The sequence below is a fragment of the Solenopsis invicta genome, chromosome 1, assembly GCF_016802725.1.
Source record: "Solenopsis invicta isolate M01_SB chromosome 1, UNIL_Sinv_3.0, whole genome shotgun sequence".
Taxonomy (NCBI): Eukaryota; Metazoa; Arthropoda; class Insecta; order Hymenoptera; family Formicidae; genus Solenopsis; species Solenopsis invicta.
Genome location: NC_052664.1, coordinates 1,781,986 through 1,807,050, shown reverse-complemented (window position 1 = coordinate 1,807,050; position 25,065 = coordinate 1,781,986). Strand labels below are relative to the sequence as shown.

The window sequence follows — 25,065 nt, the reverse complement described above, 5'->3', positions numbered from 1 at the left end:
ACCTTAGCAACCGAATAACATAGAAAACATCTTTGATCACTTTAGAACAAATAAGAAATGTGATCAATAATTTCTATGAGCGTTTAGCTCATTGTCAAACGGTAGAAGAAAGTCATTTTAAACATTTGATTAATTGAGAAAGTGGGAAATGATATTTTCAAAGGTATATCACTTACACACAGCAGAGAAGGTTTAGAGTCACTAAATACCGCAGAAGTGACGAACCGTAGAGTCCTAATCTCTGTTGCTACACACACACACGCACACGCACGCACGCACACATACACACGAGGTGCAAATCCGACCGTGCAACCTCCACGCAGTGCATCTTGGGTTATACTAATGCCGGCGGTACTGTAACTTTCAAGTCTTGTAACTCAAAAAATAATTAATGAAAAAACATTTATTTATAGTGTTTTAGAAAGGTTTCAAGATAAACTATAAGATTATGTAATAAAAAGTAGGTAGTTCCATTTAAAAAATTCAATTTGACCTTCATATGATCATTGTCCTCCACCCGAAATCAAATGTTTAGCCATCATTAGGTAGATTTTATTAAACCCTACAATTTTGCTACTTACATATTTTTTACTATAGTTGATCCTTTTTGAGATATTTGACCGTTGCCGGACTTTTGCCTAACCTTGTATACAGGGTTCCAGACCAATGGATAAAGATTACTACGATGAGGTAAAAGGGATTAAGATAAATCAAAAAGTTTAATAACAGTTTGCGGTATTTGCAATAATTTTCTTGTAATAAAATATTAAAGTCAGCCGAATAAGAGCGCGCATTTATTTGTTCATTGACTGGTGCGGTGATCCTATACGATGTTTTGATATACTTGCAACATTTCACATTGAATGCTTTGGAATGATATACTTGCAACATTTCACAAAGTTCCTTGAACATTTTTTGAACATCGAACAAGACATTCGTTGAATATTCCCGGGTTAAAGTATGCTGTGTGGGAGTAATCAACATAAAATAATACAGCTAAGAAAATTCAGATAAACAAAAAGAATATAAGTGCATAATAATTTTGGTCAAGACTGTATCTTTCTTAAAGTTAGAGAAAAAAGCTTCGAACATGACAGATATACACATGTATAGCAAAGATATCGTAAAAACATATGCGTTTAAAGCTCATTATATCATTTTTCAAAATTATTTTTCAGCCGTTTTGCAATCATAAAACCACTTCATGTAGTCGGCCAATATTTCCGCTTCTTCTTCCGTGACTGCATTATACAAAGATGCGCGTATTCCACCCACTGATCTGTAAAAGAAATTGCTTGAATAGAAGAGAAAGTTGTATATTATAGCCCTTTCTCCATCACACTTACATTTTATACAATAATTTTTTTAATAATCAATATTTTAAATTAAAAACTTGATTATATTCGTCAATGAGTTATTCAATCAATTGTAGAACATTGTATAAACATTGTATAAATTTTATAAAAATGTGACATTATATAATCAAAAAGAAACAGGCAATAATGTAGTCCCACCAAAAATACATTAGAATTCGATTTAACTCAGTTTTTTATGTTTTCTTTATGAATAAAAACTACAAGAATACGAAAAGTTACTGATATAGCATTGAAAAACTGCAGTTCTTCAATAATGTACGAGTAATTTTTTCGTATTCTTGAAGTTTTTTTCCGTAAGGGTTAAGCACGCTGAATGAGAATAAAAAACGAGAGAGGATGCATGTCAGATGTCACTTCTTGGACACTACTACGGCACATGATGGAATTAAAACGTTTTCGTTTTAGTTAAAATTTAATTAAAACAAAAGCGTTTTAATTCCATCATATACTTAATTCAAGCTGATGAAGACTAAATAAAGTCAAAATCTTCATGTATTTGGGAGAATAAATTATTATTATTAAAAATTATATCATCTAAAATTGCTTGAATTACAGCAGTTCTTTTCTTTCAAAATAAAAATAAGTGACATTGGGTGCATTTTCTTTGGACGCTCACGTGTTGTAAGTGTTTATAATTTCATTCTTCATTATTTCATTCTTCTTATTTATCAAATATTAATTAAAGACAAATGATGCTTACAAGAGCTATAAGCGCCAAAGTAAAGGCAACCATTGTAAGTACCAAGTTTCTTTATTAGATCCTTGAATTTATTGTGTCAACAATTAATGGGACGCTGACCAAAATTTCAGTAGACACAACTATTCTAGAACTATACCCTAACAGCACAAAATGTTCTCAGGACGATCCTGAATCCGTCCTGAATGTCCAGGGACATGAATGGGATGGGTTTAAGGCGTTACACCCTAACATGAGCGTCCTTAAGACGTCCCTAGGAGGTTTACCGTGTGGATTATAAACACGTCAAACACGTATGTACCCACGCAGCACGGAATATCATCAGAATATTGCAAAAATATTTCAAATGTTTTTTACAGAATATCTTATTTCAAATATTTCTGTAAACTTGTAAAGATGTTACAAATAGTATATGTCATTTGAAATATTCTATAAACATTCAATTTAAAATATTACATTTGCAATATTCTCCTAATATTCTGAAGATATTTCACTTTAAATCTTTACGAACGTTTCATATAAAATAGTCTGGCGATATTCTATTTGAAATGTTTCAGAATGTTGCAAATTAAATATTTTAGAGACATTGTACTTTAAATATTACATTCGCAATATTCTCTTAATATTCTGGAGACATTTTGCTTTAAATCTTCCAAAATGTTTTATATAAAATAGTCTGGCGACATTCTATTTAAAACGAGAAGACACCGAGCATAGCAAGCACGAGTGTAATGATATCTTGAATAAAGTTCGCAGCATAATCCCAAGCAAATATCTTGCGGTGATTAACTAGCTGTTAATCCGCGAAACGAAAATCCTGCGCGCAGAGCGGTGGAAATCTTGATCGAGACGCTGCAACTTCGAACGCTCAGCCGCGTGCTCTCACTTCGTCAACCGCGTGACTCCAACTTTTCGGAGCATTGCTAAAGCTCGCGCGGCATTGATATACAATTAAGTATCACTTTGGTGCACGATGAGCGTGTTCGAAGGGAACTCGCAACTCGTCACACAGGCGGAACGGTGCTAATCGCTCCCGAAAACTGGAGATCCGAAACCCGTTACCGTCCTTGTAGAGAATGAGAAGACAATGGGAGCACAATTGTGCTGGTTTCGGCGACAGTTGCGTTCAACTTCGTTCGTGAAGCACTGCGATTGGGCGTGACGTATTTTCCCATAAATCGTGAGGGTGATTTATTAGTTGACGATTGGCTGTGCATGCTGGTAACAAGTCGCGCAGTCCGCAGATAGCGACACATAATAGTAGCGTCGACAGGTGGAGCCGCTCGGCGGAGCATACTGATGCTCCGGCGACAAGAGCAGAACTCGCGAAGGGCATCGTTCCTAATCGAATCTCCAGCAATTAGATTTGGTTCAATAAACTCTATTAATAGATGATTGAACATGTCTGGACAAGACTCAAATTGTGGACACCTTTACATAATAAATCTTGGGATATCTCATTTGTTGAAATTTGTTAAGAGCTGTAAACACATTAATTTTTGCAGGAAACTATTATTGGAGACTCTACAAATAAAGTCTAGCAATTAGATTTCTATATTCTCTCTCTCTCTCTCTCTCTCTCTCTCTCTCACTCTCTCTCTCTTTCTCGGGAATTGCCAAGAAATAGCGAACTAATCAAAAGTGATCCTTTTATGAAATTTTTGATTATAGGATCTCTAAACATTAGGCCAGTTTTCTAATTCATTGACTGCATTACATGTAAATGAAGCTTTTATAGAGCAAACCTGCATTTACACATAATGCGATTGATTAATCAATGAATTTAAAAAATTTGTCTATTATAGTAGATCTTACAAAGTTTGGCTATAAAGCAATCACTTTTGATTGGTTTGCCATATTTTTTCAATTTTTGAAAGAGAAAAGAAATACAAAAATGGAACGAAAAAAATAAATAAAAATGAGAAAGAATTAATAAATAAATCTTTAAATATTGTTAGAGATTTCTACAATCAAAGTTTAATCATAAGATTAAGGACAAGGCCCCGCAAAAGGAAAGGATATACATTCAAACTATTTCTCATTCTCTCTTTCTCTTTTATCTTTTTCTTATTTCTTTCTCTTTCGTGAGTGGATTTACATATCAAAACTGGTTGTCTTATGGTCAGACTCTAACTGTAGGGTCTCTAAACACTATTAAGGGCCTAAGCAGAATGGTTGACTTATAATTTTAAGACAAGTTTTACGACTCAAACCTTCGTCTTTAGTAACGCACAATAACTGTCTTATGTCTCAAGTCTTAAAAAGATATTTTGTTCGTAACTTAAGACACTTGAGACACAAGACAGTTATTGTGCGTTACTAAAGACAAAGACTTGAGTCATAAAACTTGTCTCAAATTATAAGTCAACCATTCGACTTAGGCCCTAACTTTCAACGCCGTTTGGAAGCTATAGTTCCTGGAGTATTGTTTCTATTGAGACTTTTAATTTTTTGAACTTTGAAATCTCATTGAACTACAAACTTTCAATATTTCAAATTAGAATACAATTTTTTGTATAAATTGCAGGATTATTTGCTACAATTATATTATATAATAAATTACTTGATGCTATTTTGTTAATTGTTTTCTGCTTACCTGTGACCTTTTAGCTGCAACATACCGCGAACTGCGGCACCAGAAAGGAACATTTTTTCCAGTTCCTCATCACCGTTTTTTATTCTGAACGGAATATTCATTTTACTACGTGCATCTGGCTTGATGGGACACATGTAAAATCCTCTTGATCCATCAATGATATCATATATCTTGCTGCTCTTCTTCTTTGCCAAGTTTTGCATACCTTCGACTCCACCATTGCGTTTAATCCATTCAAATACCAAGCCCACCATATATATTCTAAAATAATCACCGATAGATTAATATTAACAATAATAATTTTCATTAAACAATAAAAGTAAAATATAAATAATAATATATCGCAACGATATGTAAAAACATAAATAAATTAATAAACCTAAACGGTCATAGCTAGATCTTACAAGGAGAATACCCCAACTGCCAACCGAGTTTTTTAATGAGTTTGTGGTGGTAGATTAGGAAAATATAAGATTACGCCTCCAATATTAGCCGTATATACGCAGCCGTTTTCGAAAATGTGAGGGTTGAAATTAAGCGAGCACCTACCTTATCTACCTTATTTATCTTATCTACCTTAAATTTAAAGGTTCAATCGTAGCATTTCGTTAGCCGCGCGACGAACGCACTGGACTCACAACCCAATGATCATGCGTTCGAGCCTCGGTACTATTCTTTTTTTTTTATTTAAATTACTTTTTATTCTAAACGTCAATTATTTTACTTATTAATAATTAATTATTAACATTGTTTATTACCTAAAATAAAAGAAATAATTAAATTTGTTTAAAAATATATTAAAAATTTAGGAAACTATTTGGAGAAATAATTCATGTTTACAAATAAAATTTCAAACATTTAATTGTTTTTATGATGAATATCATGCAAGTACTTGTAATAAAAAATAAGAAATGTAATAAATTGTGTTATTGCGAGCATAATGTTTGTAGTAATTTACTAATTGTAAAACAAATTAATATAATATATGATTTTACAATATTATAATCGAGGTCACAATATAAAATGTTTGAAATTTTATTTGTAAACATGAATTATTTCTCCAAATAGTTTCCCAAATTTTTAATATATTTTTAAACGAATTTAATTATTTCTTTTATTTTAGGTAATAAACAATGTTAATAATTATTAATAATTAAAATAATTGGCGTTTAGAATAATGTTTTACGATTTTTATTCACTGAATTATTCAACATTGATGCAAAAAAGGTCATTTTTGCTTCAATGTTGCATAACTCAGTGAAAAAAATTGTACAACGCTCAACAAGTAAGCAAATTGAAGGTAAAGATTTACGCTTTCAAATGCTGTAAACCACATTTGCGTGCAATTTTTATTTCATGTCGTGAAGCTTTGCAAAATTTATAAAAAAATTTATAGATTTGACCCATCCCCATTTGAATCCGCGTAACTTCGTAAACAATCTGTAAATCGGTTAATGACTTATCAATCTCAAAATTAGAGATTTCAAGCTCCAAAATGCTTTCTTTAACATTTTTTTACGATCATTTTTAACAAAATTATACTCTCTTGAATTACGCCTATTTTTTGGAGTCGGAATAGATAATCCTTTAATTTTGCTGTCAAGTTGTTAGGAGTGCGCACTTAATCGACACGTAATTGAAGGATTTTGGACTGTGAGAATCGGAGCAATGAAATACACAAACCGTTAAAGTTCACAAATTGCTTTAATGCCACTTAGACACTACAGGCACAGTTTTAAAGGAAGTACTCTGAGGTACTTGGTACACCGACAGACACGGCCGTGTGAGTTTAATATGAGATTAGAGATTTAATTAACCGGCAGTCATGGCCGTACGATTAGGAGTCTTGCGAATATCTATCTGAGAGGCAAAAACGCCTGCTTCCGCTCGAGCGCTCCCGGACGCCCGGAGGGGGGTTGCGCAGGACACCGTCGTAAGGTGGTGCCCTCGCGTGATAAAGGATCGATATCGATCGCTCGCATGTAGCGGGTGACTCGCGTTCGCGTATTACGCTGTTCCCAAACACAAGTGTATTATACGCAAATTTCAAATGTAAATTTTTTTCAATATTGTTTTTTATAAAATTTTCGACAAAGAAGTTTTGGAAATGTTTGAAAAGCTTTTAACATTATTTGATCAGATAACATAATTAATATTGATTGTATTTATCAATTTATTTGTTTACACATAAAATGTATTTTAAAAACACACATTTTTTTTATTCAGATAATTGATGTTTTAACGAGTTTGCAATTGACATTACTTCTTGTCAATTAAACTGAATGCAAGATGTTAATAGAGATTTAATGAAACCTTTACAATACTTGAAGTTTGGCACCGTGCCGTTTAACGATGCCCGTCAAAGCGCCCGGCCGGCCGCTTGGTTGCGCCGCCCTTAACGGCGCCAACATCACGCCCTGTGGTTGAATACTTTCAAATGCTCACCGTTTAAAAACTATTGACCTCTCAACATTTTGCTATTAACATTTTTGATTCAATTTTTCACGAGGAATACGTACGCGCAAAATCTCTCGAGCGACCTGAATCACCCTGTATACATAATAATTCCCCCTGTGTTTCTATTTTCGGCATCACATCTAACTACACTGTAACCTGACACATTTACTTCACTGTCTTCTATCTCACTAATCAGCCTGGTCTCCGACATCGCTATCATCACAGGATTTATCTTCTTCATAATCTGATGCTGAAGTTCGTCTATATGCGCTGGTAAGCTCTGCGCATTTGTATACATAATTATTTCTTCTTTCTTCTGTAGTTGCTATTTTGTATCCTCCCAACCTGCTCTCTCCTTCTTTTCTTGTAACGTCGTCTTAAAAGTCGGACATTCTCGATTGATGGCTTCATATCGTCATTTATCTTTCAATTGTATGTTCTATTTTTGAACATACAATTCACACATTTGCTCTCTTTCGCTGTGCAAACACGCGAGCTATGATTCCTTGCACATTTGCAGCATGTTTCATTTTTTGTACAATTTTCAGCAATGTGGAAGTACCCCCAGCAAACATTAAAAATATTAGTAGAATCAAGAAAATTGGGAAAAAAATCATCAAAGTAAGTTTTAAATTGTACTTTGAGGCTGCATCATTAACCAAACAGCAGTAAATGAATTGCCTATAAACTAAACCAGTGCGCAGGTTCGGGATTATAAAAAGAGTTGATACCGAATTAAGCATCAAAGAAATTCAACAAGTCTTAGAACTCCCTAACATCAACATAGAGGTTTTTTTCGTTGAAAAAATTCAATATTTGGATAGAAATAAAAATAAGTTAATGGACACATCGAGCATTAAAATTGAATTCCTCTCTAATTTGCCATCAAATGCAGCAGTAATATGTTAGGTCAGATTTAAAATCTTTCCTTATATCAATAAAATCAGAAAATGTAAAAAATGTTTAAGATGGGAACACCTAAGTTTTAATTGTAGAAAGGAAACAAAATCAGATAATAGGAAAATTAACTAAAACGCAAACTCAAAGGATAATAATAAAAGAATAATTGCGCTTGAATGCGCAAATTGCGCAGGAAACCACAGGTCAGCAGACACATGCTGCTCATTGTTTAAAAAATATAAATTAATTAACACCGTGATAAGGTACTGTAACTCAAGCCAATTCAATACAAAACAAATAATCAAAAATAAAAGTATAAAAAAAATAACGGTGATAGAAAGATATTGCAAATCCTATGCGTACCTTGGGTGGAATATGATGCCACTTGAAATTACGGGAAATACTGTAAATAGTAATAAAAGAACACGTAGGCAACGTAGCAAATAAACATATCTCCAATTCAAATACACAGTCAAATAAATCAAATATAGAACTTAACCAAAGCAGAATAAATAGTTTATTTCTGGCAGAAGATGTTCAAAATGAAAATAAGATTAGTGAGGAAATAGGTGAGATGTTGGATAGCGATATGGTGGGCTTAGATGAAACCAGACCTAGCAGCTTGTTATTAAATAAAACACTCCCGGCCCTCCGTTTAAACGTAGGAGTAGAGAAAATAATGTAAAGAAGGTAATAGAGAACATAAAATCTACTTTAGGTTATAAATCAGCAGAAATTTTGGATTACACAGAGAGCGTTAATTGATTGTATAAGGCTATATCGAGAGATAAAAAGGCGGGGTGAGGCACAGTTGCGTACAGACCCAATCAGACACCACCAATCACGTAATCTAATCTAACCCAACCAACGGAAATACTCTAGGCCACTATGATTGAACAGCTCCGGAAGTATGCTGCACGCTCCTTCCCGGAGCTCCCCCGTCATAGACCAGGGCAAGACACCCGGAGGGGTTTTAGTGCCGCTATACACATAAGGGATAATGTCACCCCTTGAAACCAAATATGCGCCGCAACTGATAGTTTCTAAAATCATTTAATTATGTTACCTAAATGTGTGTAAAGTTTCATTAAAATCGGGGTGTGACACTTTGAGAGGTTCCCTTATCAGTCGGTCCCCTACCGACCAATCCTGCAATTTCCAATCGTGCGGTCTCCAATCGTACGGTGTCCTACCGTTACGTGTCCAATATTATGTGACCAATCGTGTGGTGTCTAATCGTTACGTATCCAAACGGGATAAGTCTGGATGATATTCAGGGAATTTTGAGGGAGGGACAGAGGAAGGAAAAAGAAAGAAAAGGGAGGAGGTCGTGGGATGAGTGCAGGGAGAGTAAGAAGAGGGTGAGGAAGAAATTGATAAAATGGAAAAAGATGAGGGTGGGGGGGCAAGGTATAGGAAAGTGAAAAGAGAATATAATAAAAGATGTGACAAGAAGAAAAAAAAGATAAAGAAAAGGGGTGTAAAAAACAAGCAAGACGAAGACAGAAGGGTATGGCAAGTAGAAAAATGAGAAAGAAAGAGAAGAGGGGGAGTCAGCGAGAAAATATAGGAGCCGCTGAAATATTTTAAGAGGGTTTTAGAAGTGGTAGAGGGAAGGGTGGAAATAAAAGGAGATAGAAACGGGGTCAAAAAGGAAGAAACCACAAGAAAGAAGGTGAGAAGGGTGGTAGGGAAGATAACAGAGGGAAAAACGGCGGGAGGAGATGGGATACCAGGAGAGGTTTAGAAGCACGTGGGGAAGAGGTATATTTGAGAAATCTGTAGTAGGATATGGAAAGGAGAAAACTGGATAGAAGAATGGAGGAAAGGAATAGTGGTGCCAATATGGAAACAAGGAGAAAGAGAAAATGTAAAGGAATAGAGGGGGGGGGGGTTACATTTATGCCGACGTTGATAAAGTATGATTTTGGGGAAGAGATTAGAAAGAAAAGTAAAAGAGGGAAGCAGGATCCAACAAAATCAGGGGTTCAGGAAAGGGATGAGGACTATCGACAGCATCTATGTGCTACATTACCTGGTTAATAAGCAAATATGCAAAGAAAAGGGTAAATTGATAGCATTCTTTGTAGACCTGAGGGCGGCATTTAATTCGGTGGATAGGAAAGTGTTAGGGAAAGTAATGAGAGAGAGAGGGGGGTAAAGGAGGGCTTGGTTAGATGTGAGAATATGTTAAGGGAAACAAAAAATAAGGTAAGGGCGGGGCAGAGGCTGAGTGAAGTATTTTGGACGGAAAGGGGGGTGAGACAGAGATGCCCGTTAAGTCCGGGTCTATTAAATTTGTTAACGGTGGACTTAGAGGAGTATATGAAGAGGGGAGGGTGAGAAAGGGTAAAGCTGAGGAAGGAAAAGGTATATATACTTGTGTATGTGGATGTAATGTTACTGGCGGAAAAACAGGATGGGATAAGATCGATGTTGAACAGACTGGAAAGTTATGAGGGAAAAAGGTTGCAAGTTAATGAGAAGAAATCGCAGGTAATGAGGTTTGGGAAGGGGGAAGAAAAAGGAAGGTAAGATAGAGATGAGAGAGCAGGGAAGTGAAAGACGTTAACAGATTTAAATATCTAGGTTACGTATTCCAAAAGAATGGGAAGCAAGAAGAGCAGATAAGGAATAGAATAAAAAGGAAGATGATGGTAATGGGACAGCTATGAGGAATAGAGAAAAGGAAGTTTGAAAGGAAGTGTGGAAAGAGAATCTGGGTATTTTTGATGCGTTGGTATGGTCGGTAATGACGTATGGAGATAGAAATTTGAGAATGGAGAGAAGGAAAGAGAGAGAGAGAGTGAGAGAAAAGAGAGAGAGAGGGGGGGATAGAGGGAGGGAGAAAGTGAGTGAGCTTCGGAGAATATAAAATAGAGAAAGAGAAAAGAGGCAATGAAAGCGGATAGCTTACGTCGGAAGTGGAAGTCCCAAGTGTGTGTGTGCGTAGGGAGAGCGTTTAAGAATTAAGTTAGGTTTAAGGTAGTGAATAAGTTTAAACTGTGTTACGTTTTTGTATTATGCTTGTAAAAAAGATTGTAACCCCAAGAAGAACAATAAATATCTATCTATTACTTCCAACAAGCATCTCTACACATTACCCTATCCCAAAAACTCTAAAGAATTTATCTCAACTTTTTAAATATGAAATTCATAGAAATTAAAAATCTTTTAACAATGGACTGGTATCACAAGGATACATTCTCGAGACGCTACTTATCATACTATTCCAGTCACCCACAATGCCATAAAATTAGAACAATTTATGGACTTGTAGACAGAGCAGTACTACTTTCCAATCCTATATTCCAACAAAAAAAGTTAGAATTGGTCATATAATTGCTAAGAGACAATGGTTACCTCCTGGATTTAATTTTCAACAAAATCAATCTCAGATTGAAAAAACTCATCGATACAAAACTTACAAACGGAAAAAAATAATACTCAGGATGATGGCGAGCCGGAAAATAATAAAAAATAGATAATAATTCCATACATAAGAGGTGTGTTCAAAGTAGTAACATAAGTTGTAGACAAGAATAAGTTTATGATAGGTTACAGATGTTTAATCAGACTTAACAAGTTTGTTAAAGCACAGAAAAATAGAGATATCACTACTGCCACAAACAACGTGGTATACAAAATAAAATGTAATGACTGCTATGCCTTCTACGTAGGTCAAACTAAAAGAAATTTGAATACTAGAATAAAAGCACACACAAATAACTCAAAATAAAATTAGATTCGTTAAAGCACTCTCTCAGAATATATCACACGTTACTATCACTCAAAAGATTGGAACAACACAATAATTTTAGATACAGAACCAAAAGATTATAAAAGATTAATATCTGAAATGATACATATAAAAAAGCAGAACAACGGATTTAAAAAAACACAAAGCTTTTAAACAAATCTTACTTTGATTTATTCGGTTCGTCGGTAGAGATTAGAAACATAACAAGGACAATAAATAGTTTATATTATCCGCTCCACGTTCTCCTTGACTAGCTCTTCATACTCAGTCGTGTAGTTAGCTTTACACAAAACAGACATACAACCGAGCACAGTACTTTATCCATGCGATATACTATTCGTAAGTTTTTAAATTATAAATGTATTTGTCAATCTACTTAAATTATTAAGACCATGTTAAACAATTTTTTACATTTTTGAATCATTTTATTCATCTAAATTATTTTTATTTAGTTAAATTAGTATTAGTTATTTAAACTATTATTATTCATTTTGTAACGTTGGTACTTTTCCGGGCGATTACGGGATCGCGTTCGCGATCGGTTGCTCGGATGTGCTCGCCGGATGTCCGGGTTCGTGTAAATAATCACGCCGAGGTTTGGTTGTGATAACATAACAATTGATTTATTAAATGTAGTTGGAATACACAAGTAATAATAAGGTACCGGAGTGCCCGGTCGAACAATAATCGAAACTGCGGACAATAAAAAAATGGGCAAAATATAATTCGCGGCGTAGCTTAATATTTAATCCAAAGAAAGAAACGGACGGACTGGTATGACGCGCTATGCGCTCGGAAGTAATAATCAGAGTCACTCGGTTGAACAATGATAATCGGACCCGCGCAAAATAAAAGAATGGACAGAATATAATTCGCGGCATAACTTAATACAAAAGAACGGATTCGGATAACTAATGAAAACGGACGGACGTTCAGGTTTTAATTTATATACACGATAGATTCGGATTACCGCAATGCTGCGGTCGGACGCGTATGTTTTCATACAGCGTGTACGGTTAGAGTTGCCGCGGGGTGGCGAACTCCTGGAAACGGTTTCAACGGGTCGTGATTGGCCCGTGTGCCGGTCGGTCGTGATCGCGGGTTCGACGGTGTGCGGCGCGGCGGTCGCGCTGGGTATCACGTGGTTGCGCTATCGTAAGCCGAGCGTACGCACGTGCTCGGCTGCGATGCGTCTGACGGTCGGTCGGTCTGGAGTGGCGGCACGGTAGAGGGGCGTAATGTTACAATTTAAATTATTCCATTTCAATAGAGAGACTCGGAACGTCAAGACTTTGCCTCACAGTGGACCATGGATTCAAACTGTTCTCGCGTTGCATCGACGAATAGAACTATGTTGATTTTTATATAATAGATAAAAATCAGAATAGTTATGCGCTTATGTAGAAATTTATATTTAAGTATAATAATTTGACATTAGAAATGTAAATTATTGTGGCTGAAGGACAAATACGTCTAAAACGTTCCGCTAATTGTATCCTGATTGTTAAGATTAAGATAAATTGTAATTCGAAAAACCAAGGAATAGCTCGTTCTCTAAGAGCCTTATATTATTCATTGTTTATTGATACAAGCGTAAAAAGATTGATCTAAAGAATTTGTTGTGAAAAATATTACCTCTGCTAGAGTTTGAATCTGGATCTCTCTGCAATCCGTACGGATGTCTTAGCCAGTTTGAAAGTGTCTCGGTGGTCAAACTGGCTAAAACATCGCTATTACAGAGAAATCCAGGTTTAAGGTAATATTTTTCGAAACAAATTTTTTACAGTTTTCAAAATAGAGGGTTGGCTTCAGAAATATTAATTTCAATTTAATTTCTTAATATTATAGTTCTAATTCAATTTAAGAACTATGTTTGAAACCAAAATAGCACATAGTTTGAGAGAATTAGAAATTGTATATAAAATCACAAGAATGTTATTTTAACACTAAGATTTAGCTATAACCATTTAGATTTGTCAATATATTTGTAAAATATAAAAAAATTAAGTCATCTACATATAGAATCTTTTTGCTAAAAATATTAAAATATCTAATATATAGAGAAGAGGATATTATAGCTACTATCGACAATATGGCTACACTTATTATTTCCGTTATTAAGTAATGTATTCTAACAATTGCTTATGGAATTATTCGTTTAGTAGTCCGCCGTTTCTTGTGATACTAATATGCCAATACATATAATAATGACTGACAATTGTTATAAGGCATTTTACCTTTTGAGCACTTCTACACTTTTTCAAGATACACTTTTACCCTTTAATTACATACACATTCTCATTATTCTTAAACTTGAGTATATTTTCACACGAAGGTACATACACTTCAGTATTTTTTTTGTTATTTAACTTTATATTCGGTCATATACATTTCGAGTTATACAAAGTTAAAACAATAACATAGAATTTTGTTAATATGATTTTTTAAGCAAAATTTTTATATCAATATATTTCTTTGATAAATTGATTGTTATTCTAAAAAGCGGTGTTTAAAAACATTAGAGTCATTATTTTATGCTTGTTTAATGTTAAATAGGGATAAAATGATATTTTTAATAAAATTTTTAATAATATTTCTAAAGCCTCTGAACGCAGGACAATTCTAAATTAGAAAAATTCTAAACAACAATAAATTAAAAATATATAATTTTGTAACACGGTACTGTGTTTCTTTTAAACTAAATTTTTTAAATTATTTTTATAGATAGCCATATTATAACTACCTTTTTTTTCACCGATTATACAGTGCATTAGATTTTTATAAATTACGTATTATATAATAAATATTTCATTACTTTGAGTCTAGAATCTGTCAAACAACACTCTGACGAATGTTATCGTTCAAATTTCAATAAAAAATATTAATTATAAACAAAGTTATTCAATAAAATGAAAATGTATGCCATATTATCCTTTTCTCCTATATAATTTATTATATAATAAAACAATAAATATAAAATAAATTATAAAATTTATGAGCTCTGTATAGAAACTGTTAGTTTTAACAACTATATCTTAAGAACATTTTCAAAATACAAACTAAATATTTAAGATGCAAAAGATGACAAGTTTTTTCATATTTTTTCAAAATACATAAAATTCTAGCTACAAACATGTGAAATGTTTCGTAAACATTTTTAAATTTAATTTTATAATAGCCTTATATACGTTGAACATTAGGTATGCTAATGTATATATATTCTTCAGTCAGTTATTTTAACAGTTAATATAAGTCAGTAGTATATAATATTTCTTGATATTTACTGAAAGACAGGCGGTGTATTGTGCAAAGAATTATCATTCGCCATGACAGTAAAATTCAGCACTGTCGGACATACATCCATAGCACGACCAAGCATGTCATCTCGTACAATTACTAAAGTAACACCGGCCGGTCCAATATTTTTTTGTGCTCCAGCAAAAATTACCGCAAACTAAAAAAAACACAATGTTTATAATAAGTAAATTATAAGTTTATAATAAATAAATTATAATATGTTTGTTAAAGTATTAACCCAATGTATTAGAATAAAAATATATAACACGATTATTAAGATAAAATTTATTAAACTCTAAATCATAACATGAAATTTATGCAGTATTTTAATTAAATTTTATAATTTGCTCCTAAATTATATTATTAAAATTGCCAAACTAAGGTACTATAAAGCTTTTATGTAAATAATAAACTAAAAAAATAAAGATAAAAATAACGAGCAAAACAATATACACAGTATCCCAGACTTAACGTACCACCTGCTAATGACAAATTTCTAATTTTTAAGTGAAAAGCTTTTAAACATGTCCGATCGAATTGTCCAATATTCGCGCGTTGAGTGGCCTTTACTTGGATACTGTACAATTAGACACCGTGCAAAAAGACACAGTGCAAATAGACACGATATTTTAGACATGGTTCCATTAACCACCGTCCAGTTGCACATCGTACACTTTCACATCGTTCAGTTGCGCACCATTCACTTGTACACCGCTCACTTGCACTCCGCTCACTTGCACACCGCTCATTTGCACACCGTTTATTTGCGCACGAAAAGATATGCCCGAAATTAGGCTCGTTCAACGCGTGTTTGCATGAAATAAATGAATCTAGCAGAAAAAAGTATCGGACTGCCTCGCAAACCGAGATATCAAGCGTTAAAGTTGATGACTATTGAGATTAAAATATCTGTCATATCGACGAGATGTAGCGACATGATGATGCGCCGTGGCCACATACATATACAAAAAGTGCGCAAATTTGAATATATATATAATATTTGTGATTGCTGTGATAAATGAATATGTTTATTAAATTATCCTGCGAAAAGTAAATGCTTGGAAGGGGGAGGAGCTTCGCCTCTCCCATCGCCCCCACCATTTTTCTAATCCAACCCAACCCAAATCTAAGTTTTAAATTAAAAATTATTTTGCGTGGAAATTGAAAACCCATGTGGAGGCATTTTTCTGTGTCTAACTGAGCGGTGCGTAAGTGACCGATGCGCATCTTTCTGTGCCTAACTGAGCGGTGTGCAAGTGAGCGGTGCGCAAGTGAGCGGTGCATATCTGAACTGTGTGCAAGTGTACCGTGCGCAATTGAATGGTGTTTAATGGAACTGTGTTCAAAATATTGTGTCTATTTGCACCGTGTCTATTTGCATGGTCTAATTATGCGGTGTCCAAGTGCACCAATCCCCGCGCGTTTAGGTTGGACTAGTGCTCGTAGATATTAATGTTTAAATATTAACATGATTTTGCGTACACTTTAAAATTTTTTTGTAATATTTTTATTTAATTAACGTTCTACAGTGGTGAACACACATGCAACATAAAAAAAAAAAAAAATTTTTATTCGATATTTGCACTTAGAATAAAAAACAAATAAAATACGTAGTATAAAGTACAATATTTTAGCTTTTCAAAAAAATTTTGACCATCGTGATATCTTTATTCTTGTGATTAGCATAAATATTTTCCGTGTAATCGGTTTTGCTCCGTTTTAAGACTCTTGTGCTTAAGAGGATATTACAGTAATCAAAAAACGTCGACAACGTTCCTCGATGTCGGCACTATAGATTATTTTTCGAGAGAGACCAGGCTATTGCTCTTTGCCCATAGATCTGTCTTTGTTTTTCGATTATTTCGCCATCTGCGAAAAGATCTATCAACTACTATTGGACACAGTCACTGCTCTGTTTGTCATTGTTTACGTGTGTTAAGCAAAATTTGTACACGTACAGCTGTTTAGGTATTAAATTTTTTTGTTAGGTTTTTGACGGGAATGACACACAGTCAGTGTTGTTTGTTAGAGTTTTCTGAAGTCCGGGCTGGTCTCATTTCATACATACTACAGAACGTCAGTAAATGACAAAAGTTAACTTTGGTTGATAGATCCACGAGCCAAAAATAAATTAATTTTTAATTTTTTGTTCAACTTTCTCGTAAAATTTACCAGCCCGGACTTTATTTTGATGTGTACTTTTATTTTCTAAAAGGATTTTGTGATCTGTAAAGCCATTTCAAAAATTAATTAACACTGTAATGTGTCGGTAATTCCCGTCAGTACAGCATCCTCTTAAGAACTGTAAATACAGATTTTGTAAACAACTGCTGGCGATGTCTGTAAGCAGGAGCACTGTAGTAGTTAGTTTATCGTTGTTTGAGAAATAAAATGCATTAATATATTATCATGAAGCCACTGTTTAGAACTGTAAGGAATAATATTATTTCCGCATTAAAAAGTGGTTTATCAACGAGAAAAGTTGCCAGAATATTTGTCGTTAATCAGGCAATAGTACAGAAAATACATAAACAATACTCCAGCAATGTTCCTACATTTTTTGAAAGATCTTAAATTATTATTACGTTAGAATAAGAGAAGATTAACATATTACATTACGAGAAGATTAACATATTACATATTACAAAACTGCGGCGACAGCATCAACAGCTGCAAAATTATTGGAAAGCGATGTTGGGAAGAAGATCAGCAAATGTCTGCTCAAAGTTTCAATTGAAATTTTGCCTAAACGGCTAACTCTATCAATAGTTATCTATTTATACTTAAGTAGTAAATATTTTTATAGAGTCTATAAATATTCAAGAATGTTAACGTATAATATGATTAAATATTAAAATAATATAAAAGAAAATGTATTTATTATTTGTTAATTTGCTCAAATAAACATTATATTGTTGACGCCGCGACACGCACGTCATCTAACGACAATAATGCAACTCACGACGAACAGTGACGTGAGTAAGACAAAGCTAGACACATTAGCGCGTAAGAAAGCAAACACGTTGTGAGCAGTTACTCAAGAATATATTTCTGCGGGTATTAAGCAAACACAAGAAAATATTTTATCTGTTCCCTTTGTATCTTTAGTTATACGTTCTACACTAGAACGTAACAACTTGACGACGAGGATTCGGAAGCAATTTCGACAACGAGTTCTTATCAAGACAAGGTTAACCTAAAAGTTACAATGGATACCTCGGAACTGCTAGCGGAACTCATCAAGGCACAGCAAGAGCAATCCGCATTGTTTCAGGAACAGTTTTTGCAATCACAGCAGCAATTTTTCGAGCACATTTTCGAGCAAGGCAACTTCCATCAGGACCGACATAAGTACAAGCATTGGACACGCTTGCCAGTAATGCCAAAAATAAAGACAAATTCCTTATGAAGGCTATGGGTAAAAATATTCGAGAGTTCGATCCCACATCAGGTACGTTTCTCGATACATGGATCGAATGATACATTACACTAGGTGCTTTCCAGCTACGACACAAATTGACACTGTGTAATACAGTGTCCATTAGTGTAAGAGAGAAAATTTTAGTTGTCTCACTCACACTAATGGACACTGTGTTACACAGTGTCGACTTGTGTCGTAGCTGGAAAGCACCCACTGTTCGCGGAGAACGCGAAACATTTATCAGACTCTACAAAGATTAGATTGCTATTGCATAAGCTAAACAATACGTGCCATGACCAATATTTGAATACTATGGCAGGCACCAACCGGATTGACTTACAATTGCGGGAACAGAGACAAAGACTGTCTCGTGAGAACCGAATGTTTAGTGCAAGATAGCGGAAAGCGAGGAGATATTCCACTTCCGATCTATAAGGATTATATGCTAGGACTTCAGAGAATCCAAAGAGAATAGTACTATGTTAGAAACTGAGGAAAGCATTCAACCCTCTTGATACTATGCACTCTTTATTACTTGATACTATACTCTTTATTCTCCGCCATGTGTCGTGGTGGGACCGGTTCGTTATAAAGTTTAACACTGAATAATCCGTTAAGCGCGTGGCATGCCTTCTTCCTCGGGAAGGACCATCACAATCTCTCGTGCGGACTAAGGTCCAATCGGGTCTCTCGTATGGGCCTTCAGCAAATAGGCTGGCGCAATGCACGTAGATGTGTATACAATACGGCCTGAACACCGGCGCCATGCGGCGTTATGTGTAATTAATGTTAAAGTGATCCGTGAGACATATATACATATATGTCATAGGCGCGTTGATAAAACTGACAAATTGAAGGAATTTCGAATTTTTTTGAATTGAGAAAACGTATTGCTGCAGTGCGAGTGCTGAGTGCGCCGTGCCTCAGCGCCAGATGGTTACGCTCCGTAATTAGTAAACTTCAACAGCTCACCATTCAAAAACTATTCATGTCCTAACTTTTCTTCTAAACAGTAAAGCTTTTTATTGGGCCGCCTCAGATTTCAACCGTATATTTTTCCAAATCTATTTAAAAAAAAAACAACAACCCAGAAGTCTAAGAGTAAGCGGTTCGCTGTGGGCATAAAAATAAATTTTTGAGATTTTTCGGTATATGAACCTTATTTTCCCTATATTTCAGGTCATAGTTCATGAATGACTGGATCAATTTTTAATTATAAACAAGTATTTGAAAGCCGAAAATTATACAAAATAACAATTGAATTAAAAATGGGCTAATGAAAGTCATCGTCGGAAACACACAATTTTTTAGAATAATCCTCAAATCTGGTGATCTTCTAAATTTGAGAGTTAACCCTTAAAGTTTGGAATTTTTTTCGTGATATATAACATAGATGTAAAACTATTATATACACGTATATGATATAGTATAGCAGTTATATTTGTGTTTGTAACTCAAATACTCACCTTTGATATCTCAAGAGGTTTCGTAAGTATATTGGATGACATATCAGCAACAAGTGGTATGCCATTTGTTTCCGGGATATAATCAAATTCAATTCCTAAAAGCATATATTTCAATATTAATATTTATTTTAAATGATACAGTCAATTATCTTGAAAAAAAATTTTCAAACAAAAGTTATACAGCCTGAATAAATAATAGTAAAATCAATTTTCAAAAAGAATTTTTTTCAATATTATACGTAAAATATCACCATTATTTAAATTCATGTTAGTACACAATTATCTTTTCAACTGAAAATTAAAAAAGGCGTTAAGTGTGCGTGCATGCGTACATGGTATGCGTATAAATGTGTATGCATGCGGATGCGGGTGCGCACGCGCGCATGTGTGTGTGTTTTGGCAAATTGTTTTTCAAAATTTAAAAAAGAATTTAAAAAGTTTTTTGTCGAAGGTTTTTAATAAAATTTTGAACATTTTTTCCGAATTTAAGATTTTAAAACAAATATTTTTTCTGTTTGCTCTTTTCCGCAAATTTTTTAATTTTAAAGTTAAAAACATATTATAAAAATAAGTTTTTACAAAAAAGTTTTATCTAAACTATGTTTTATAAAAAAGTTCGATGTTAAAAAAGAATTGTATAATTTTGTTCCAAAAAGCATTTTAAAGCTCCGAAAGTTTACTTTAAAATACTTTTATATTCTTGTCTGATGATGTTTCATCAAACTGCATCGCTTCAAAATAAAACAAATGTTATAAAAAAATATTGTTAGCAAACTGATCGTCATTGTTTTCAATTCGCTTGAACGAAGCTGCTGATTTTGCTCCAATAACAGTACGCGGTGTAATTACGAGTAATTGGCACGTCAATGTTGGGTAGTTTGCGTAGATAGTGCGTTCGAGATTCAGGAGTAAACAGATGAGCGAGCGAGAAACAGGAATAAAAGGTAAGGATGCGAAGGAAGAGTGAGATAGTGAGATAGTGAACGTATGAGAGAGCGAGACAGTGAAACAAGAGCGATTGAGTGCAGTTGCGAGTGAAATTGCACTAATAGTAATTGTTTGCACAAAGTTAGAATAAACAGTCTTTATTAACTATAAACAAAAACTACTGAGTTTTTCACACAATGTCAATGTCGAAATTTAGCTACCATATGTAAGTGAAGTCCAAATGCACTCGCGGATACAACAACGTTGATGCTAGCGTTTACGCCGTTCCAACGAAGGGTAACGCGTCTCTTTCTTCGTGGAAAAATGGAGCAATGTTCTGCTATTTTAATATTCAATTGGCAAAGCAGCGCGATAACCGTGATTAGACGCTCGATTCGCAAATGCAGCGCGATGACCGTGAACCCGCACGTGAATGCACTCGCACTCTATTTTTCGCTCACTTTGAAATTCGCAAATAAGTCTCGATTGCTAATGTGTCTCGCTCGAATGACTTCTCGACAGATTCTGACTCGGCAGCGATAGAAATCCTGGTCGCTCCCGAATTTTCCCGTAAAAGAGGGGATAACTGACGGGCTTGAAATGTTCGCTCGGAAACCGCGTTAAGGCTACTTGTTAACAAAAAATAGAATTTAACGAGCAAAACGTAAATATGAACTGCATGAAACCTTGTTAGACTTGAAGTGTGCTGTCGAGAGAGAATCATGCAAACAAGAACTTTCAAATAATGATCACGTTTAAGAGTACTGAAAAAATAGAAGAAGAGCAATAATAACACATGATGAAAGCTAATTATATTAGCTTGTAATCAAAACGCGTGACTCGAATTTACAATAATATTGTACGCTCCTAAACAAATATCAATTTTGTACAATATTAATTGTATGTAATTTGGGAAAAAAGTGTAGAAACAAAATTTAAACAGATGTAAAGCTTTGCTTTTTAAAATGGATAATTAAAAACTTTTCTACAATTTCTTTCCACCGAGATATTTAATTTTTCGTGAGATGCGAGAAAATTACAGGCGCTCTTACGAAAAAGAATTATTGCCGGCCGTGTGAATATTATTGCCTCTATAATAATTACTAGCAACGGAATACAGACGGATATTATTCGGCTGTTGGGTATCACTAGAAAGATCACTGCATATGTCATAAATACTGAGGATACGAATAACACGCAGATATTATTGGATGTCGCTCATGATTAATTCTATTATATACAGGGTGTTCATTTGAAAACTAATTTAGTAAAAAATTATATCGTAATCCAATGTTAGTTTAAAATTGTATTTAAAGACCAATAAATAATTGTGTGCAGTTTGTATGAACTAAAAGTTGAAAAATCACATAAAAGTATTTTCAAAATCCGTTTTACTCAAATCAACCTTTTTTATTTTTTGATTTGTATTATTTACAAACCGGCCAATTTTAACTTACTACTACACTATTTATATTTATAAAGATTATTTAATTATTTTTTTTCTTTTTCAAGTATATTCTTTCCAAATTTTCAAGTCATGAAAGAAGTAAAATTGTATAATTCAGTATGTCAAGATTGCAATAAAAATTGAAATTGTTTTAAAAATATGGACAATTTAATCTTATTTCCTTGATTTATTGTAATTATACAATTTCACGATTCATGAGGCGTAAAAAATACAAAAAAAAAAATAAATTATTTTTTATAATTACTTTTTAAATATATTAAAAATGTAAAAATTTGTTTTTTGCATTTGTGAAACAATAAAACTTAATAATTCCAACAGTAATAATTAATAATGTTCTTAGGAATCAGCTGTGTACAAATCAATATTATGTGAAATCAATGACAAATGATGAATGTGCTGCATACAATTACGGGCCTGAGCGCGCGAATTCTACGCGATATTACTGGTTAACTTTGATCGATTATAATTCTATTGAAACTAAAAATTATTGTAGTTTCGACATTTTTGTATTATGATTTTTTGCTCCACTTTACCTTCAGAATACGCTGTTAAAATATTGTTGAGTGGTTGTAAGACATCCTGTATAAATTCTAAAAACCTAATTCTAAAAATTATTGTTGAGCACTAACAATAATAAGGCACTTAGCCTTCTCAGCTACGACGCTTTCTTGAATACTACTTCAAGATTCTAGTACTTAAAATACAAACGTCCCAATGTTAAACTTTAATTGCAATTTTCTTAAAAAGTAAGGCCCATTCACTCTGACCCTTTTACTCTTTTAATATACTTGTTCCCCCCTATAGAATGAGCTATGACTCATCTCATTTGGCACTTTACAGTTTTTGCCCACTCCTTGTAAGATCCGCTTTCGGCCGATGAGACGTTTTTTTCCCCATTTTAAATATGTTACACTTTCCATAATATGTTATTGTTTATTGAAACATTTCTTTTCGAAAAATTTTTTGAAGATGTTTAACTGTATTACTTAAAACTCCAATAAACAAAAATGAATTTAATTGAATTGAAAATTTATATTACATTTTAATTAATTTTAATATATTTTGGATTGAAAGAATGGAAATCATTCCATTTCAATCCTTCGTTTCATGGATTAAAATAGGTTACATGATCCGCGTAATACTTTTTGGATTGATAGCATTAGAATCTCGAAATTTCAATCCTACTCTCTAAATTTTTTGGAATGAAAAAATTATTCTCAAGAGTGATAAAACTCACTTTAAAAGATGAAAAATTTAGCTACTTTCTTAAGGCTGAATTATCATTCTTTTAAAGTGAGATTCAACTTCAAAGAATTTAAAAAGCACTTTATGGATTAAAATGGATTCAAGGAATTCTTAAACTTTAATAAAACAGAAATAAATTAAAAAAATTAAGAACATGAATTCGGAAATGGCTATATGAATCCATTTCTATCTATTAATCTATTTCAATCCATTTCCATTTGCTAATACAATGCTAAAACGATATAACAACACAAAAAAATTCAAAATGTTTTATTTACCATGCACAGTTTCATTGGCACAATAATAAACATATGATGCATTTACATCTAAGTTCCAAGTGGAGGAATCTGGTATTTCTGTATATTTTGTAACTTTAGGTAGAACCATATTAACTTTTCCATACTTAGTCGCTTCTTTTGCCGCTTTTGCAGACCATGAACCTAAAGAAATTAATTTAGACTATAAAACGTATTTGTTATAACATTTAATTAAAAATTCAAGAATTATGTTTATATATTTCTTACCAGTTACTAAATAATCCGCAGTTCCGGTATTCATAATGTTCAGAGGAACTGCCGCAAAAATTCCAGTACCGCCTCCTTGCATGAACAAGATTTTGTAATTGTCCGGAATATTACTTTAAAAAACAAATATTATATGTAAAAAAACAATATTTTACAAGAAGCACTAACGCATATATGGAAAATGTTTACACGGTATGTATATAAAATCGATAGATTATATTATAAATTCAAAAGTCAGATATGGTTCGTGTTGCAATGACGAATATGATATTATCTTTGTTTTCAGTAGGTATAGAAAGTTGGTTCTAACCCATGGTCCTCTATGAGGAAAACGTGTGCGCAGAAGAAAATGTGGGCTTGGGAAAAGTATCCGGGAATATAACGTCACGCACGGGAAATCGTTATTAGCGGCACTGTTAGTTTATCTAAACATGAACTGTGTTTAGGTTGTGAGCACAGACCACATGCTCCTCCTAAGAATAAACATACTAAGGTTTTCTTTAATAATTTTTTTTCTTTGATTAGATAACTTTTAAGAGCACTTTTTGTTATATTCTCTTATAACTAAGGGCCTCTTTCAAGGGGCTCAACAATCTAACCGATCAATTAGTTCATTAGAATTGACCAATCGCATTTGTTATTTCACACAATAGGCAATGTGATTGGTCAATTCCAATGGACTAACCTCTCAGGGGCTCACCAACTCTAACCGAGATTGGTGAAAGAGGCCCTAAGTCTGACTAGAAAATAGATTTTCCATTATTAGAACACTTTCCGTTGCTGACTAATATAAGTATCCAGTAAAAAATTTTTAATATATAATTATATACATATAATTCTACATAATGTATCAAATATGTCCATATATATTAAAATATATATTATTATGTATAAATTATACATGTAAATTTATAAATATATATAAGCATAT

General features: G+C 33.5%; 1 protein-coding gene across 2 annotated transcripts in view; it reads right to left on the bottom strand.

The window, feature by feature from the left end:
* Positions 1–759: 759 nt before the first annotated feature.
* The window catches only part of LOC105201596 (probable phosphoserine aminotransferase), a 40,429-nt gene continuing 16,123 nt past the window's right edge, over positions 760–25,065 (bottom strand). Inside the window, exons 3-8 of one of the 2 annotated variants that reach the window (XM_026139485.2) lie at positions 24,135–24,247; positions 23,889–24,050; positions 19,971–20,065; positions 15,071–15,240; positions 4,670–4,930; positions 760–1,279 (exon numbers count right to left, since the gene is read on the bottom strand). In XM_026139485.2, coding sequence (XP_025995270.1) covers positions 1,168–1,279; positions 4,670–4,930; positions 15,071–15,240; positions 19,971–20,065; positions 23,889–24,050; positions 24,135–24,247 — 913 coding nt within the window. In that variant the 3' untranslated portion in view covers positions 760–1,167. The remainder of the gene's footprint in view (positions 1,280–4,669; positions 4,931–15,070; positions 15,241–19,970; positions 20,066–23,888; positions 24,051–24,134; positions 24,248–25,065) is intronic. The other variant, XM_039454648.1, reaches the window with a different exon arrangement.